Genomic DNA, 17,770 nt, shown 5'->3' with positions numbered 1-17,770 from the left:
AAGTCATAAGTCAGAAAAAAAAGTCATGCATTGTGAAGAATTTGAATCACCTTTAACATTTGTATGGCTGCCTTTGAAGTGCAAATTCTCAGCCCGTCCTTGATTTAGAAAGCGTTGGCGCTAATACCGAGGGCCGAACTATGTGAATCCCGAAAGTGCTTTGGAAGTTTCGGGCTTTGTGGTCCAAATCTGAAATGTTTGGGCTCGTTTGGCCCTGTCAAGGGATAGGTCTTTTTCATCAGAGTGCTCAGATCAATGGCTGGAGTTAGCATTAAGAAGCGTGCAAGTTGGAACGTTCTCCACCGTGGTTTCGAACAGTGCGGTCTTTGAAATATAACCATTTGCAAGTGACTTGCTGAGAATTGACCCATCAGCTTTGTAACAATCGGTTTTCATACGAATAAAGTTGCTGCAACTTTTGTAGACGCTTTGCTGATTATCTTAACAGTTACACTCTCGGCTAAGACCCCAGCACTTGGGCAAAAATGTATCCGTCTAATGTGTACCTTCCTTTCCCACCTTCCGCCTCAGTGGTAAAAAAAGTTAGACACTGTCATCCCAGACAGTGCCCTGATCGCGAGTCGGGTTGACAGGGTGACTCGCATGCGCTCTCACCACGATCGTGTTTGTCGCAATGGGCCCCGCGCGGAAGGTTACCCCAAGCTGGCGACTTTAATTAGAGTCATTTGGCGGTGGCGTCTCTTCCGCGCTTCTTCCGCGCTGGTACTCGATTGTAACAGAAAGTAGTTCCGGCTCGTGTTGTTTCGGCCGAGGAGCCGCCGCCGCCATTTCAAGACCGTGAGAGGTATCTGGTTAACCAGAGTTCCTAAGACTCGAAGCCTGTACCTGCTGTCGCCACTCGAACGTGCCAAAGCACTGGTACGGCTGCTGCCTTTTCACTGCTACCTCCAGAAACACTCTTGCCAGTAGTGGCGGCAGCGGGACCCAATCACCCCCTTCTCGCCCTCCCTCAAGAAGCTCCAGATGGCGTCTTCCGTGGGCAACGTGGCCGACAGCACAGGTACCGGTGTCCGTTCTACCTTGGCAGATGGCTCGTGGGGGTCTCGCGCCGTCCCTGCCTCTCGGCGCTCCCTTCCTCCCCTCCAGCCATCCCCATGACATCAGTGGCACTGCTGAGCCTTCCGCCGTCTGCCGGCATCTGATCGGCTTCTCCGGCGGCGTCCACTTCTGCAATCGTTTCCTCTTCCTTGGCTCCCTTTCGGCTCCCTTTCTTGCTTTTGAGTCCCGCTGATGTCCTGGTGGTCCCCTGTCTCGGGACGCTTCTGCCACACGTGCGCGCTTAGTGTCTCGCAATGGGCTGCGCTGGCATCCCTGCCCTTCGCTCGCCTTCGCTCCCGTTTTGTCCCCGAATCCAGCTGGCCGCACCTCTGCGGCCACCCACCCCGGCCCTTTCCCCTCGGCCCGATGTGGTCCTCCGTTGGCCCGGGGCGCGGTGCCATTCCGAAGTGATCACACCCTCACTTTGCGCCACCCGGGGATGAGCGGATGCTCCCCGGCGTGCTCCGAGTCACCTCCGCCGGAGGACGGCGAGCCGCACCCCGCCGGCCAGCGCCCGTCGGGTGCTCCTGCGGCGGAGCCGCGGCCCCCGGGGGCGATCGGAAATTTCCAGGGGGCCCTTCTGCCCTGGGCCGATCCCCGCGCCGCCCCCGGCCCGGGTCCCACGCGCCCCTCCCGCTGGGAACCACACCCTTCCCCTCGCTGCCAGCCGCGCGCTCCGCGTCCTCCCCTCGGGGACACAAGCCCCGGCGCTGACCACCCCGCCGGCCCGGTGCCCGCTTTGTGCGACCTGCCCCCGTATTCCTCCGCCGCCGCCGCCGCCGCCCCGGGGCTCCCATCCCCATCCCTGGGCTCAGTATCTCTTTATCCATAGGGCGTGTTTTTTTTTAAGTTTTCATCCCCGCTTGAAGAGTTTGTAAAGCAACTGGAGTGTGGCTGCACAAGTTCAAGGCGGTTGCCCTTTTCGACAGTTCAGTCGAGAGCGTTTGACGCTAAAAATAAGAGAACGACCAAATTATAGCAGCGTCCTTCAGCTGCCTTTCCCTACTGAAGCTCCTGGCGCGGGGGGGCCTGGGCTGCCGCTCTAGGGGTTCCCGTGAGGTTTTTCCGGTCGCTGTCTCTCGGTGGAGATCTGTCAGGGGTTTCATTTGTTGTCTCTGGACATCGTGCACTGAGCAATAGGCGAATCTTCAGTCGTATCTCATGGACGACTGCAGCAGTGGGACTAGTAATTAGCGGCTCCCGTCCCTCCTCGGCGTTTGGAAAGATTGAAGCTTTGTGCTAGCTTGCCCTTTTGTCTGTCTTCTTGTTTGTGGGAGGAAGTCGGCATTTCAAGTGTTAAAATAGATAAGTGGCTTTGGAGAGTTGATAAAGTAATGTGTTTAAAATAAGGACTTAGGAAGTTCTAGAGACTTCTCTGAAACGTAATTTCGAGCTTCTGTGAGACGGATCACCTCTCCCAGATCTGGATGCGAGTGTTTCTGCTCCTGTTTAGTGGTCAGCTGTGCCTTCTGTTTAGGAAATTTACTTTGCTTTCCCCTGTATGCAGGTCCCTTGCCAGCTCTAAGGGAGCTCGCTCAAATTTGCGCTGGTTACTGTGACCTTGGTAGAATTGAAATCATTTGCACATGGTTTCCAGTAATGTATCACTGCCGAAGTTAAAGTATTACTCTTGACAGGCAGCCAGTTTGTTTTTTTCCCCTCTGTGGGCTTGAGCCATCCCCTTTATCTTTATGTATCTGACTTAAGTCACTTAGACACAGCAAAGTGCTTTCATTTATTATTCATTCTTACAGTTTATCAAACGGTTTTATCTTTTAGCATTTTCCCATCCTTTTCAAAAATCATCACAGCCGTAGGTACTAACTGCTTGGTTTATTTGGGTCCTTTGCTGTGGCTTAATCCTTTAGTCTGTGTCAGCTCTTTCGAAAATGCTCGTGTTCAACCAGCGTAGGTGGGATTTACCCAATTTGGTCTCATTGTGAGCTTGAGATGGTAGGGGAGCAATCTAACCTTGGCTGTTTGTTTAAAATGTTTGCTGACCCCTTTAAACATATTGGCCCTCGACAGGTGAATTCATCTTGTTTATCAGCTGTTTTAAAAATAGCACCTTGACTCTTAGTTTTTTTCCCCTTATGCTTGTTACTTACTGTTGTCCTTAATGAAAACAAATTACTTTGTGAGAGATAAAAAAAAACATCAGTATAATTTTAAGAGTTGCAAACCACATCTGGTTTCCCTAGCCAGGTTAAGAGACATATTGTTACCAGTACGCCCACAAATCCAACCAAAAGCATGGGACAAGTTCTTAGTTTCCTAGTGGGTTATTCTGATGTTATTAAACCTTTGAGACCATGCAGATCACATGTTTTATATTTTGTCTCAGTATGTTAACTGTAAAGGAACAGTCGTTAGAATCTCTGATTTATCGTTTAAAAATATATGGTATTCATGCTCGTAAAAATGCCATCGTTTTTAGAAGCTAATATTTCTACCTAGGTCTGGGAAAGAAAGTCGATGGGTAAATTCTAAAAATGCCAATTCTGCACCTGATGTTAACTTGGGGGTATGAAAAACGTGCAGAACACTCTAGTGCTTTACATAGTTTCAAGCGTCTTCATCTTTAAGTTTAATAGACCATATTTTTACATTTTTTTGTTTGCATTTCACTTTTGTTTTCCCCCTCCTCAAATGTTTTGATGATTCTCCAGAACCAACGAAACGTATGCTTTCCTTCCAAGGGTTAGCTGAGTTGGCACATCGAGAATATCAGGCAGGAGATTTTGAGGCAGCTGAGAGACACTGCATGCAGCTCTGGAGACAAGAGCCAGACAATACTGGTGTGCTTTTATTACTGTCATCTATACACTTCCAGTGTCGAAGGCTGGACAGGTAGGAGATGTGGGGGTACCTGCTGGTGACTGCTGCCTCTGGGTGCTGAGCTTGAAAAATGACACTTAAATATTTGACCTTGAAAAATCTTCCAGTCCTGGGTTTCAGCTGAGCCACCAACACACACCTGCTCTCACGTCCACTTGTGATATGCTCAGCTGCCAGTTGTTGTCCCTCCTCTGGTGGTGGCAGTTACATTATCAGTATGACTGGGAACCTTTTCTAGATTTTTCCACCTTCCTCTGCTGCTTTCTTAGTACGCATCTGAGCATCCAGTCTCACCTTTGTAAGATGTGACATCTCGAGGGATGGAATACTCAGAAACGGCGGTGTATGTGCTGTGGTACGAGGCGCATGTGTGGTTCAAGTTGCAAAGGCCATCACTAAGTCGTTAGGGCACGCTCCTTCCGGCTACTCAGTCGAATTCACCCAAAGGGAAGAATCCGTGTTCTTTATAACTTGTCTTTCTGACTGACTTACACATTTAAATATGTGTGTCATTAAGTCTTAACAAACGCAAAGTGAGACTCGCCGCGCATGGCCTTTTCATTCTTGGTCTTACTGGTCATGGTTTACCATGTGGCAGTTGGGTAATAAGGGTCTTGGAAGAATTTTGTCTCACAAGGAGCAAGAGCGTTTCAGTTGGAAATCTGGGATATCCCCACTTTTGAAAACCTTTGATTTCCAAAATTTTCCCCCGTGCGCTGGTTAAAAGCCCATTTGATCGTTACATAACTTAGTGATAGCGCAGGGCCTTCAGAGACAGTTACACATAGGGCCAGACCTTCTCCCTCTGCCGTACACACCCATCCTTCAACGCTTTTCGCCTTTTCCAGATCTGCTCACTTTAGCACTCTGGCAATTAAGCAGAACCCCCTTCTGGCAGAAGCCTATTCGAATTTGGGGAATGTGTACAAGGAAAGAGGACAGTTGCAGGAAGCCATTGAGCACTACCGGCATGCGCTGCGTCTCAAACCGGATTTCATCGATGGTTATATTAACCTGGCCGCCGCGTTGGTAGCCGCAGGTGACATGGAAGGGGCAGTACAAGCTTACGTCTCTGCTCTTCAGTACAATCCTGTGAGTAAAATTTTAATGGTTGTTATTTTCCCTTGACAAAAGCCTGGAAAGACGTCGTTTGTTACTTCAGACACTCATGCAGATTTTTGCATGGAACGAAGTCAGGAGTTTACAAATGTCTGTCTACTTAAAATGGGGAAATTGCTTTGACCGGGTCTGTATCATGTTTTGAACATTTTTTTAAATTTTGTCTTTATCTAGCAAGTTGTATCAGAAAACATCAAAATGATCCTTACCGCAAGAAACTGTATGTCTGCTTTTATAATGCCTGTAAAAACACAGAACACACGATTGTTTCTTTTGATCACATTTGCATAAATTCTGATAGGTGTTTGCAACAGTTCATTGGTTTTCAAGGAATAGTGGATAAAAGGGCCTTACTCTGTAATATGAAATAGTTAAAACAAGATGCCGGTATCTGGACCGGTGCTGGGAAAACTAGGATGCAAAATTCGTTCCTTCATATCCTGTTCTCGTTTCTTTCCGCATAATTAGAAGTGTTACAGTTGAGGTGCTAGTATCCACACCAGGCTTTAGATTACTTCTTAAATTATTGTTTTGATTGGTTCTTAAAGACATTTGCATTGCCGATGTTTTCTAGGCGAATAAGTGAGGCCCAGCTGGCAGACATAAAGTTCACACTGTGTTAGGGTCTCCGAAAGACACACAAAAAGAGTAAGACTTGCCCTCGGAACTTTTGATGTAGTTAGGGAAAGAAGATAGATGTCCATTTAAGAGGTAAGTGATAAAGAGAGGGATCGAAGGCATCCAGAAGAGAATGTGAGAATGCATTTCCAAGCTCATGCTGTCAACATTTAGTTTTGCAACACCCCTGGAAGTGGTTAATAAAGAACCGTTGCAGCTGCCATTTATTGAGTCTACTCTGCTCACTGTGCCAGTTGCTTCAGACGTCAGACGCTGGTCTTAATGCTTACAATGATCGTTCAAAATAGGTGGTATTTTCCATTTTACCAAGTTAAAAAAAAAAAAGACTCGGGGGTTATGTAATTTTCTTGGGATCACAGAGCTAGTAATGGCAAAGGGAACTGTAAAAACCTGAGCCTGGATATCTTGAAAGCAAACATCGAAGAGAGAAAAGATGAAAAGGGGACGATGTGCCAGGGGGCGCCCACCCCAAAGGCAGAGCGCTTGAGCACAGCGTGGAAACTGTGGGTGACGTCCCGCTCGCCCTTAGTCCCTCCCTGTTCTACAGCTCAGGAGACTGGAGCTTAGTTGAGCAGTTAATCTTGCCAGTTTAAAATTAAAAAAAAACTCAGGCATCGTTGTTTGTATGGATGCAGTGAAAAGTCTCCCAGTTACTTCTCGGAGGCAGCCGACGAAACCACTTCCTTATGTGTTCTTTCGGAGCTGCTCGACGCCCGTGTGTGTAAATTCGAGTGACATTTTGTAATTTTCCTCGCAGTAGTATCTGGCTAGTTCCCCACAGAAGGTTTTAGAGAACCTTCTCGGATGCGCTGCCTCTGGGGCTTGGACCCTGTTCTTGCCAAGGCTCAGGGGCCGCTTGTGCACCCCGTAAGTTCTTTCCCTTTAGTAATCAGGGCTGGTTTCACCACCCGTCCTTTTCCCCGCTCGACCGAGTGTGAGCTCGCGTGTGCCCTCTTACACGGCTGTGGCCCTAACATCTTGAACTCTGATCCCCTTGGCTCAGGTTTCCAGTTGCCTACATGCGTAGCAGAGCAGCCTCTGCTGCTCGCAGCATACCAAGCCGTAGGAGTGTCGTGAGAAGAGAAAACTGAACTGGGAGAGGAACCATGCTTTTCAATATGTAAGCTGTTCACAGGAAGCTTATCGTTCTGCCCTGCCAGAGAAGTGAGAGAGTCCGAAAATGAATCATGGGACTGCCCTTCGAAGGCACTGAACAGCTATGCAGTCCCATCTGGTTCTGTCTCTGCTGGTGGAAGGTGCTGCTTTATTTCTGTCTTCGCCAGCAAGGATGAAAAAGGGATCGTGCCAACTACCTTGATTTCCCCTCGATCCACCGCAGTGACCGTGCTTTATCTCAGGGTACCTAGTCTTAAGAAGACTTACGCTTACCGTCCAGTGCCTTCGTCAGTTCAGTACCGACAGAAGCTTCTTCCTAAATCGTGCTCTTGTTGGCCTGACTCAGCCGTATTTGGCATTCTCTGAAAAATATTTAAAGAAACTCAGGTTATTTTAGTTTTGCAGCAGTGAAAAAGTAAAATGTTGTGGTATTTTTCTTGGTAACCTGTTTTCAGCAATGTTTACCTTTTTAGGTTACTGGCTTGTCACTTAAGAAATTATTTTGTGACTTGACTATAGAAAGATTATAGAAATGACTTTAAAGACAGAGAGCTGTTTTGTATCTTTCCATTCCCAATTGTCTTCTGTAATGTTGGATGATTTAATAATGTCACTAAAATGTTAGTCCTTCGCATCTGGAGGTGCCGTTGTTGCTGGTAATCCTCCACGTGACAGCTCACGAGGGGCGCCCGTACCCGGCCATCCCTTTTATGAATTATGTGTAAAATTGCCTTTTGTGAAATGCCTGTAATGCCGGGCTGCTCTAAGGAGCTGTTTCTGTTGGTCGTTGAACCACTGCTCCTGCTTTGACAGGGGACGCGTAGCACCGAGAGCTGCTGGCAGCGTGACCGTAACATGTTACCGTCATGTCGTTACTGTTGCAGGCCTCACTCATATAGCTACACTGCAGAAAGCCCGGCTTTCCTATTCTGCTCCGCTGTTCAAGTTTGCCGTGCAGATGCCACGTTTAAATGTCGGCGGGCTTATCGTGTGTACAGCGCTTTGTTAGGAATTGGGGAGGTGGGTTGGGAACAAGTCGCGGATTAGAATATGAGATAGGACCTGACCCAGAAAAGATAAAGGTGGAAGCGCCTTGCACGATTATTGTTGGAGAGTATTAATCAGGAGATTTTCTCGAGTGGGTGCTTAGAACCTGAGCATTCTGGAGGAAGGTAAATAGCAAGCAGACTTCCTTGGCTGAAGTGCTTGAGTCAAGTAGTGACAAGAAGTGAGTGCAGTAGAGCGGAGTCAATGGGAAGATTTAGAAAGAATGGAGCGGCTGAGGAGTCTGAATTGAATTTGAGAGGCAGTTGAAAACTAGGTTTTCATCAACCCGGTTTGACGTCACGTGTGCGTGCGCATGTGTGTGGCGGGGGCGGGGGCTCTCGGAGGAAGTGCAGGAAATAGATGCTATCTTAGGAGGGCGCTGATACAGAAATTCTTACTCATTTCTGTCTCCTCACTTGTGTTCATACTCTTTTCCCGGGTCTACAATGCTGTCCTCCTCTGTCTACTAAAGTCCCGCTCGTGCTCGCTGTGGCAGCACGTACACTGACATCGTAACAGGACAGAGAAGATTAGCATGGCCCCGGCCCCTGCGCAAGGATGACCCGCAAATTCGTGAAGCGGTCAGAGAACAAACTGACGGTCGCCAGATGGGAGCAGGGTGCGGGGCCTGGGTGAAAAAGGGGAAGGGATGGAGAAGTACAAAATGGCAGTTACAAAACAGTCCCGGGGAGGCGGAGTACAGCATGTGGAATATAGTCAGGAACATTGTGATAACTGTGTCGTGGCGGGCGGTTACTACACTGATGGGGGGATCACTTCGTAAATTATATAAATGTCTACCCACTCTGCTGTACACCTGAAACTAGTATAAAGTAATACCAAACATCAGCTGTAATTGAGGAAGAAAGTCCCACTCATCCTTTATGGCCCAGCTTAAATTTCTTTTTGAGTTCATGAACCTCTCTCAAACGCTTTACCACCGTGTGGCATTTAATGTGTATGTACCTTGTCTTTCCACATAGACTGTGATCCCCTCTCGGTTGTGGGCTCTATGAATTTCCTTCCTCTATAGTCCCAGGCATCTTCCTGAGTCGAATGAAGGTTTCCGTAAAAGGCGTTACCCTGAGAATGGATAGAATGGGCTGTGCGTGAGGAGTGTGACTCTCTTAGCAGACGTGGTTTTGTTTTGACAAATAAAGCAAAGCTAACGTCTTAGGTTTTGAACTTTGGGGAGAATAGAGGTATCCTTGAATTTTCTAGAAGTTAGCTGTTCATGCATAAAGGTTTGGATCCCCAGGCGGGAGAATTGGATTTCACTGTTATATTTAAAATAAGATATGTTTTACCTTTTTCTAAAACTGCCTGTTGGATATCATATAGTGATCTTAAAGATATATCTATTTTTAATTGCTGTCATTGTGTTAACTTGATTTACTATGCTGTAATGGATCTAGATGCTATAAATAAATATAGATAACCTGTCAGGATTTGGATGGCATTTATCCAAGAGTTTATAGAAACTAGAGGGTAAAATTATGCAATAGTTGGCTACGACGTATAGCCTATTGGGGTCATCGTTGGAGAATTATTGCAAGCCTTCTGATTATCATGGCTCAGAAAAGACATAGGAATTGGTAAAAGTCCAAAGCTCCGTATAACCACAATGATCACGTGTAGTAAGTAGAAGGAGCACATGTGAACAGATTGGTTTGTTGAGTCATGGTCTGCTAAAATGGCAAGGGTAACCCTTAAAGTTTGGGGGGAAAAACATAAAGTAGATAGCAAGATTATAGAATTCATTACTTCTGAGAGAATAAGTAGGGTTAAAAAGGGCTTAGACTCATTAGAGGAGGATAAGTCTGTGATAAGATCAGTGGTATCTATAATGTTTTGGGAGGTGGTACTAGCCTTTTGTGCTTGAGGTCACTGGAGACAACCATTCTTTCCCAAAACACCAGTCATTGCTTGATGGACAGCCAGATCGGGCCGATCATGGGACTGACCCAGTATGGCCGACCGTGGGCTGTTCTGTGGCAACCGGTTCTTTGCCGGCTGACTTTTGGATCACCTGATGGATGATAACATACAATCCCAAAAGCCGTTTATGAGTAAAATTAATCACCTGATTCTGGAAACCATAGTACACTTGCATGTGGAACAATATATATGATGATACTTGGGCACAGTTGACAAAATTTCCCTTTCCGGGGCTTAGCTTAAGGCTCTTCCACCCATGTAACAGTTTGGAATAAGCCGCCTCCCTATTGCCATTGTCTCTGCTTGTTGACTGATTTGACTGACAAAGGCAAACAAGGACATATAAAAATTTAAGCTCACTGTCCCGATGACGTGTCTCTCATACTGATGAACGGACTGGCGAGTCAGATGACTAGCAACACAATCGTGCTGCTAATAAAAAGCAGAGTCAACTGCTTTTCATTATTCACCCACTCAACTCTAATGGCACTTAATACTAATGGGTAATCTAGTGGCAGGTGCCAGGACTGAAGCTTTGCTTGGATGGTAATCCTTCTAACAGTGAAACGGAGTCAGGGTTTCTAAATATGCTCAACGGTCCAAGGGTAGGTTTACTGATAGCTAATCGTGGCTAAATCCTTTTTTCCACTATGGAAAATTTTTGGCCCTTGACATGGGAGTGATTCATCAGAACTTTGAACAAAATAGTTGAACAAATATTTGATCCCTTTTTTTTTTTTTAAACCACGGTTGGCATTCTGGGAGAGGAGAGGCTGCAGTAAGGCCCGTGGCCTTTTGTCTGAAACCGTTGGGATCAAATACTTTTTAAAATTCAGAACTTTTAGGGTTTTAGAAAGATGGTAATACTCTCCTTAAAACTCCCAGGTGGGCCTGGAGCAGCACCTTCCCGTAGAAAACATGTATTTCTGCAGCGAAAGGTATGCGTAGTCACACTTAAGTGGGATCAATAAATTCTAGAAATAACTTCGTGCCAGTTCAGGTCAGGCTTAATCATCAAATGAGTTTTTGGAACTTTTTGGAATTTGGAATGGAGGAGGAGGGATTGCGCTTCTGCAATTACATTTGTCATGCGGTGTCTTCGGTTGACAGTAAAATGACAGGGAGCCACATGCATAAATAACTATCAGGATATTTGGAGTCGAGAAAGAGTATAATTAATGCCAGTGTCTCTGGATTTCCAGGATTTGTACTGTGTTCGCAGTGACCTGGGGAACCTGCTCAAAGCCCTGGGTCGCTTGGAAGAAGCCAAGGTAGGTGTTTGCTAGAACACATTTAAACGTCAGTGTTACGAAAACGTGTACTTTTTGCCAAGTCTTCAACTCTTCATTGAGCTATCTTCACAAAACAGTCCTATGAAACTGAGGAAAGCTGACGGCACGAATCGCCTCAGACTAGAGCAGGGCCAGGCTTTGGCAGATCTGTTCTAAATCTGGGGGTAAAGCAAGAACCTGAACGTTTTGGAGCCTTTCTGCTGAGCTAGATCATCTTTGTAACAAAGGGCTCCGACATGATCTTATGTGGGAATAAATAACATTCCTTCAAATCTGAGGCTTGCCTGCTGGTGACAAGCAGAGCGCCTGTGATTTGGCTCAAGACTCCTGTATGATGCAGGTGCCATTGAAAATGCTGCTCTTCTAAGTCCTTTGTGGCTTGTAAGTGGAGAAGAATTTCATCCAAATGTTACCCCGTAATACTGGCATTTAAACTCTTGTTTAACCTTCCTCCCTTCATCTTCCTCACCCCTTTTACAGTGGAAGAAAGGCTGTTAAAATGATCGCAAATTCATAATTGGAACATCCTGCCCCTTCTTGTCCCCGCTCCCTCCCCAAGTTCCTTTTTCCTCTTTTTCCAGTCCTAGCTGTCTGCCTTCTTTTCTTCTTCACTTCCTTCTTTTACTCCTCCCCACCCCACCTCCTTTAAAAAAAAAAAAAAAAAGGACAAAGCTGGTTTGTTTGGGAAATGGACTGATCGAAAGAAAACTTGCCAAAGTGGAAAGGTGGCTTTTAGCATTCTGTGTTTCCAAATAATGAATTTGAACGCCAGGTTGGGTTATTAAAGCTTTCGGTGTAATTTTAAATTAAATTTATAAATGAAATTGTCTTGTTACAAGCCACCTTACGCAACCGCGCTGCAGGGGTGAGGAGTGGGGAGAAACCAGAATGCTTCTGAAACTCCCACCTGTTGCTCTGAGCCCCACGCGCATGCTCATGCGTGGAGTGTATGCGCAGCGTAGCTGTCTGTTTGCTTCGGCCAGGGAGGGAGAAGGCTTTTCAGCACCGTCTCGTGTTAAAAGGCACTAGTTTTAAGTGCATAGCTCATAAATTCTGCTGACACTTTGGATTAACCTTACGTAGGTTTCCAGCTAATGAATTGTGATTGATTTCCATCTTCGCCGACAACGCCAATTGGTAATTTAGCGAACAAATATTTGATAAGCTCCTATTAATTGTCACCCACAAGCGGACAGCTAACATGAATTGCACTTCACCGCAGCTTTAGAGATCGGTTTAGGCTGAGACCTTGCGCCTGCCTTAGGTTGCTGACCTCTTTATTTCAGAGCTCTGGAGACACCTAGTTTGAAAAATGTGATTCTGTTTTTGTGAGAACCTAGTGAACAAGAAAATACTCTTGAGTGAAACGCAATGTATTTCTTTTGTAATCAGTGCATTTGAAAATTCAAGCCAGCGTGTTCCTAGTAGACGGAAGCAAAATTAAGTTGTCTTTGTGGAAAACGCAGAGCCTTTCTTCCAGCACCCCCTGCTGTATGCAATAGCCCTGATTAACCCTCTCCCTTCTGCATGTTCCCATGTTACAGACTTGAGACTGTCCTCATTCCCATATGTAATAGACATCCAAAGAATTTCAATTGCTTTGTTGAACTTTTACTAATGATCTTGTTTTTATTTTCTCTCTTGTTTTTGGTTTTTCACCATTGATATTGTATTTAGAAGGTTTCAGGTGGGTGAAACCTCCTATTCCATGCGTAAGGTGCCTCGCTGAAGGGAGCTCGAGGCCTGGATCTAGGGCAGACACACAGCTCCTCCTCTTCCAGCAAGGAACGCGCCGCAAAGTCACATGATGACAAATATGGTAACGGGTTTGTAACTGCCACAGCAAAACCATTTGCCTCCATGCCTGAATCTTCTGTCTTGTGGCTTCAGAAACAGCTTAAAATAATTTTATTTACGAGCAAGTTAAGTAAGAGAATGTTTTATACTATAGCCACAATTCTGTCAAAGATAAGTAAAAGTTAATTGATATTAAAATTATTAGAGATAATTTACTAGTAAAGCTTCTAACTCTTCTCGTTGTTCATTTTTTTCCTTTTTCTTCTTTGTTTGGATTGCAGCGTTCTGCTCTTCTGATGACGCGCGGTGACCCTGCAGTAGCGCAAAGGCTGCGCAGCGTTAACGCGCCGCGCGTGCGAATGACCCCTGTGAACGGTCGACTAGATGAGTAATCTGACTGACTGGCTCCCTCAGTCCTGTTCTGTAGCCTTTTTGGATAAAATTGGGTGTTGGCGAGCCTCGAGGCCAGCGAATCGCATTGAACACGCGCTCTCTGTGGGCCGGTCTAGTGGATTAGTGGATCTGGTTGGCCGTTTGCTGCGTGGGGCGCGCCCTCCGCAGCGCAGCAGTTCGCAGCGAGAGCGCAGAGCGACGCTGTTAGGCCGCGCCGGCGACGTTTGCGCTCGCATTACAGGGACCTCAACCTCGGTGCAGCCCTGTCGTGAGGTTTTGGCCGGCGAGGCGGGGGCATGGCATGGCATGGCGGGGCGGCGACGTCCGGCTGGGGCTGGCCTTCCGTGTCCCACTTGGCGGAAAAGCGCCCTTCTCTCCCCGGTAGCACAGTTTTGACGCTAGCGAGGGTCGTGGCTGTTTGTCCGTTTTGATTTTGATTTTTCTTTAAGCGCCTGCGGCACCCGGTCTTCCTAGGGGGGCCTCCCACCCGAGTACGCACCAGGCCCGACCCTGCTTAGCTTCCCAGATCAGACGGGATCGGGCGCGTGCAGGGGGAGCGCGGCCGTTCAGAGCAGCTTTTCCCATACTGTGTTTCACGGCATTCGAAGGAAATGCCGGGAGGAAGAGGCCCGCGGTCGGCCGAGTCCAGGGGACCCCGCGTGACCCCTTAACGGCCGAGGGAAGTCCGGGAGCGGAGAAGCCGGCGTCCTGTTTTCCTGATTGTTTGGTCGCGAACCCTCTTTGCCACGGACGCCTGTTAACTCGGAGAACACGCTTTGGGAGAGGGGGGTGGGCAGACGTGCCCGTCGGTGGCGCCCTCTAGAGGTCACTCGAAAACATGGCAGGAGCCCTTGGGCGTTCAGACGAGAGAGGTCTAGAGAGGTCTAGCGCAGGGTCTGCAGGCAGCTCACGTCCCCTCAGGTCCCGGTGGAAGGGTTGCTCATCGGTTGGCAGAACTGAACATGCTGGTTTGCACTTGGGTTCCGGTGGCGCAGGCGCAGGAGCAGCCAGCTGTGGCAGCGCTTAGGATTTTAGGCGCAAGCGAGCCTATCTGCAAAGGGTCACTTTGGCTGGTCAGAGAAGGAATAATGATATCACCTTCTCCTCCCCCCCCCAATCTTCTTCTTTTCCCTTTACAAATTTTCCCCTTCCCCTTTACCTCCTTCCCCTCCCATCTTCTTTCATTAACCCCTCCTAAGGCATGTTATTTGAAAGCAATTGAGACGCAACCGAACTTTGCAGTAGCTTGGAGTAATCTTGGCTGTGTTTTCAATGCACAAGGGGAAATTTGGCTTGCAATTCATCACTTTGAAAAGGTTAGTCACGAAATTAATAACTGGTATTCACGAAGTGCTCATGCGTGCAGGGTGTTTTTACTAGAACTAAGTAGCAGGCCTTTGCTTAAGCGGTCACATAATACCTGTTTCTCAGACACTGGTGCAGCACTTGCCGGATGGCGTATGAGATGGTAGTTTCCAGTTTTGCATTGAAAATGCGCTTGAGTAAATACAAATTCTGAAAACAAAACAAAACAAAAACCAAACAGCAGCCTTACTGTGAAGAGACAGGGCTTCCGGGTGAAAAGGCCGATTCCAGCTCTGGGACAGGAAATGTACAGAATGAATCTGGAGTGCCTTGTCACAGCAGAAGGCAAGGAAGTTCGGATATATTACTTTGATCGGGTCGAAAGGACTCAGGAGGCAACTGGAAGAGGCTCCCCTTGGCTAAAGATGGGACTGGAGCATCAGTAGGAATAATAACTGAAATATGTCGAAACTCGTCAAATAGTTTAAGTCCATAAATTCTTCATTATACTCAGTAGAAATTCATCGGTCACCTTTGGAAGATAAGGAGCAGCTCATTTTGAAAACTGGTAGGAAAGGGAAGAATAAAGTATACGACCCGCCTCCCTTGTATGAACTGGACCTCGGGTGACCCAGTAGTTGATAGGGAGAAGTTTCTCTTTATGGAAGTGTTCTAGCTAAGAAATGAAGAAGAAATGATAGAATCAGAATTATCACCATTAATAGGTTTAGGAATTTATCCGTGGCAGAAGAGAGACAATCAGAAGTTACGTATGCACCTTGTGATAGAAGTAGACGGTTCCACCAGGGAAGTAGCCTTGCAAAAAGAGAAAAGAACCCAAATCTGATTAAGCTTGTAGTTCTGATTTCTAGTTTACAGGAAATAACACGGGGGGAAAACATATTTTGTCTAGTCCCCGAGATACATTTTGAAGTATTTTCTGATGGACCGGTATGTCTGGGATCAGCCTCAAAATGACCTGGGAAGACGGAGAGTTAGGTCAAATATAGACTAAGTAAGATCGAATACGATGCCGAAGCTGCATAATGGAGGCCTGGGAGTTTGTCATAGTCCTCTGCTTCTGTGTGGGTTTGAAATTTTCCCTAATAATGAAAAGTTAGAAGTTCTGGGGGTGGACGTCTATCACTATAGACCATCTACGTTAAGTGTATCGTGTTATCTTTACCATAGAGTCGCCATCAAAGCGAAGAGGCACGTTCTGCATGAATGTTTCACGTGCTCAGTTCCTCACCACCTTCACCTTCTCAGGGTCTCAGGCTTTGCAGTCACTCCCCAGAGGGGTCCCCACCTCTCTCGCTCACTGGTTCTCCACCTCAGTTGCACATGAGGTGCTTCTAAGTGATCGGGGTGTCCTGGACCCATGGCCGAAGGGTCTGATTTAACTGGCCTGTGATGGAGCCCAGGCACCTGTTAGGAGGGGAGTCTTAATTAATTTTCTGCAGGGTTGAGCAGCGCTGCTCCAGAGACACCTACCTACCTGGACATAGTTTAAGACAACTTCGAGATGAAATCATTCAATGTGTCTGAGTGTACAGCTCTAATTACGTGGCTTCCTAAGGTCTTCTGAGTATACAGTTGTTATTGCGGTAGAGATTTTCTTTTTCAGTGAGAGCTGGCTGCTGCTTCCTGCCGTTTTTTTTTTTTTTTTTTTTTGGTTTTTTTTAGAAGAGTTAGGCTGATTAATCGCGAATAAAATAGGGCTAACCAACCATTGGAAGTATTCAGCTCAATGAAATTGGAGTAGAGCCAATTTAAAATGTTCCCTTCAGGACACTTTTTGCTCTTCTTTACATAAGAAGTTATTTTCATAACATCGAGATTTGTAGGGAGTGAATAACGAGTAGGTACTAAAATAATTGGGTTTTAAAAAATGAAAAATAAGATTTAATTATATTAGAAAATTTCATCGGAGGTCTAAAATTATCTCAAAATAAAAAATTGTAATCGGGACGTTAATCTGCAATCCTGACTTTCTCTAAGTAACTGTCTTGTAATTTTTAGGCTGTCACCCTTGACCCCAACTTTCTCGATGCTTATATCAACTTAGGAAATGTCCTAAAAGAGGCACGGATTTTTGACAGGTGAGGAAATGTTCTGTTTGATCAATTTTCTTGAGTCTTTGTTGTGTTGACCTTTGAGAGTTTAGACTGAAATTATGATGGTGGTCCATTGAAATGACATTTTCCTTTTCCAGTACGTTGCTTTGCCCTGACCACGTCTGCTGTTACCTTTTATGTATAGGTATCACTGCCTGATTTTATTGTTGGCGTTCCACAAAGCCATTATCCTCACTCGGAGTTCAGTTGAAAGTTTCTTTCTTGTAAAAATGTTGATATGATTATCTTTTAGACTGACTTATTCCTTTGATCCTATTCACGAAGCTAAGTAAATCCTGACTTTCAACTTTCTTTGTCGTTGTCAAAGGAAAGCCTATTTCTTATGTGTGAATAGGAAACTTTTCAGTGTAAAAAATATATTTTATAAAGGTGCAGTTTCGATCGGAGGTTTAGTGTAGCATGACTTAATGGTAACTAATGACAATTAATTGAGACACTCTGGTATAGCATAGCATGAATTAATTGTAACAAAGCATCCATTAAAAGTTAGTTGCATTTCGTGTGTGTGTGTTCTTTATTTACAGAGCTGTGGCAGCTTACCTTCGCGCTCTAAGCTTGAGTCCAAATCATGCAGTGGTGCACGGCAACCTGGCTTGTGTATACTATGAGCAAGGCCTGATAGATCTGGCCATAGACACCTACAGGCGAGCTATTGAACTGCAACCACATTTCCCTGACGCTTACTGCAACCTAGCCAATGCTCTCAAAGAGAAGGGCAGTGTAAGGACGTTTATTCCGTCTATTTCTTTGTTACCTGGCAGGATTAAAAAAGTCTTTTTCTTGTACATACTGAATTAAGTATCGAGGCGGTAAATTGTTTTCCTTTGGAGTTTCGGTTAAGAGGGAAAGTAGCAGAAATACCTATTTTCGGGAATCTTACCAGCCGTTAGGCTTAACTGAGCAATCCTTAGAGTGACGTCACTATGGGGCGGGTTCTGGGAGCCCCCATGCCGCTGGGCTTTCTGCGAATGTCTGTTTGCTTTGTTTCCCTGGGTGCAGCGGAGAAGACTGTTCAATACAGCTCTCCTCACGGCTGTCCCCACCCACCTGTGGCCGGACTGCGCTGTTTCTAACCTAGTAGCCAATATC

General features: G+C 46.2%; 1 protein-coding gene and 1 pseudogene across 2 annotated transcripts in view; both read left to right on the top strand.

Annotated features, from left to right (window-relative positions):
- Positions 1-746: 746 nt before the first annotated feature.
- Positions 747-17,770, top strand: part of OGT (O-linked N-acetylglucosamine (GlcNAc) transferase) — a 39,677-nt gene continuing 22,653 nt past the window's right edge. Inside the window, exons 1-7 of one of the 2 annotated variants that reach the window (XM_039841684.1) lie at positions 747-1,021; positions 3,729-3,909; positions 4,746-4,989; positions 10,959-11,027; positions 14,438-14,554; positions 16,566-16,645; positions 17,206-17,401. In XM_039841684.1, coding sequence (XP_039697618.1) covers positions 985-1,021; positions 3,729-3,909; positions 4,746-4,989; positions 10,959-11,027; positions 14,438-14,554; positions 16,566-16,645; positions 17,206-17,401 — 924 coding nt within the window. In that variant the 5' untranslated portion in view covers positions 747-984. The remainder of the gene's footprint in view (positions 1,022-3,728; positions 3,910-4,745; positions 4,990-10,958; positions 11,028-14,437; positions 14,555-16,565; positions 16,646-17,205; positions 17,402-17,770) is intronic. The other variant, XM_039841685.1, reaches the window with a different exon arrangement.
- On the top strand, positions 8,299-8,411 carry LOC120585428 (uncharacterized; annotated as a pseudogene).

Source organism: Pteropus medius, unplaced genomic scaffold (assembly GCF_902729225.1).
Source record: "Pteropus medius unplaced genomic scaffold, Ma_sr-lr_union100, whole genome shotgun sequence".
Taxonomy (NCBI): Eukaryota; Metazoa; Chordata; class Mammalia; order Chiroptera; family Pteropodidae; genus Pteropus; species Pteropus medius.
Note: the sequence above shows the minus strand (reverse complement) of the source record. Positions and strands in the feature narration are given on the sequence as shown.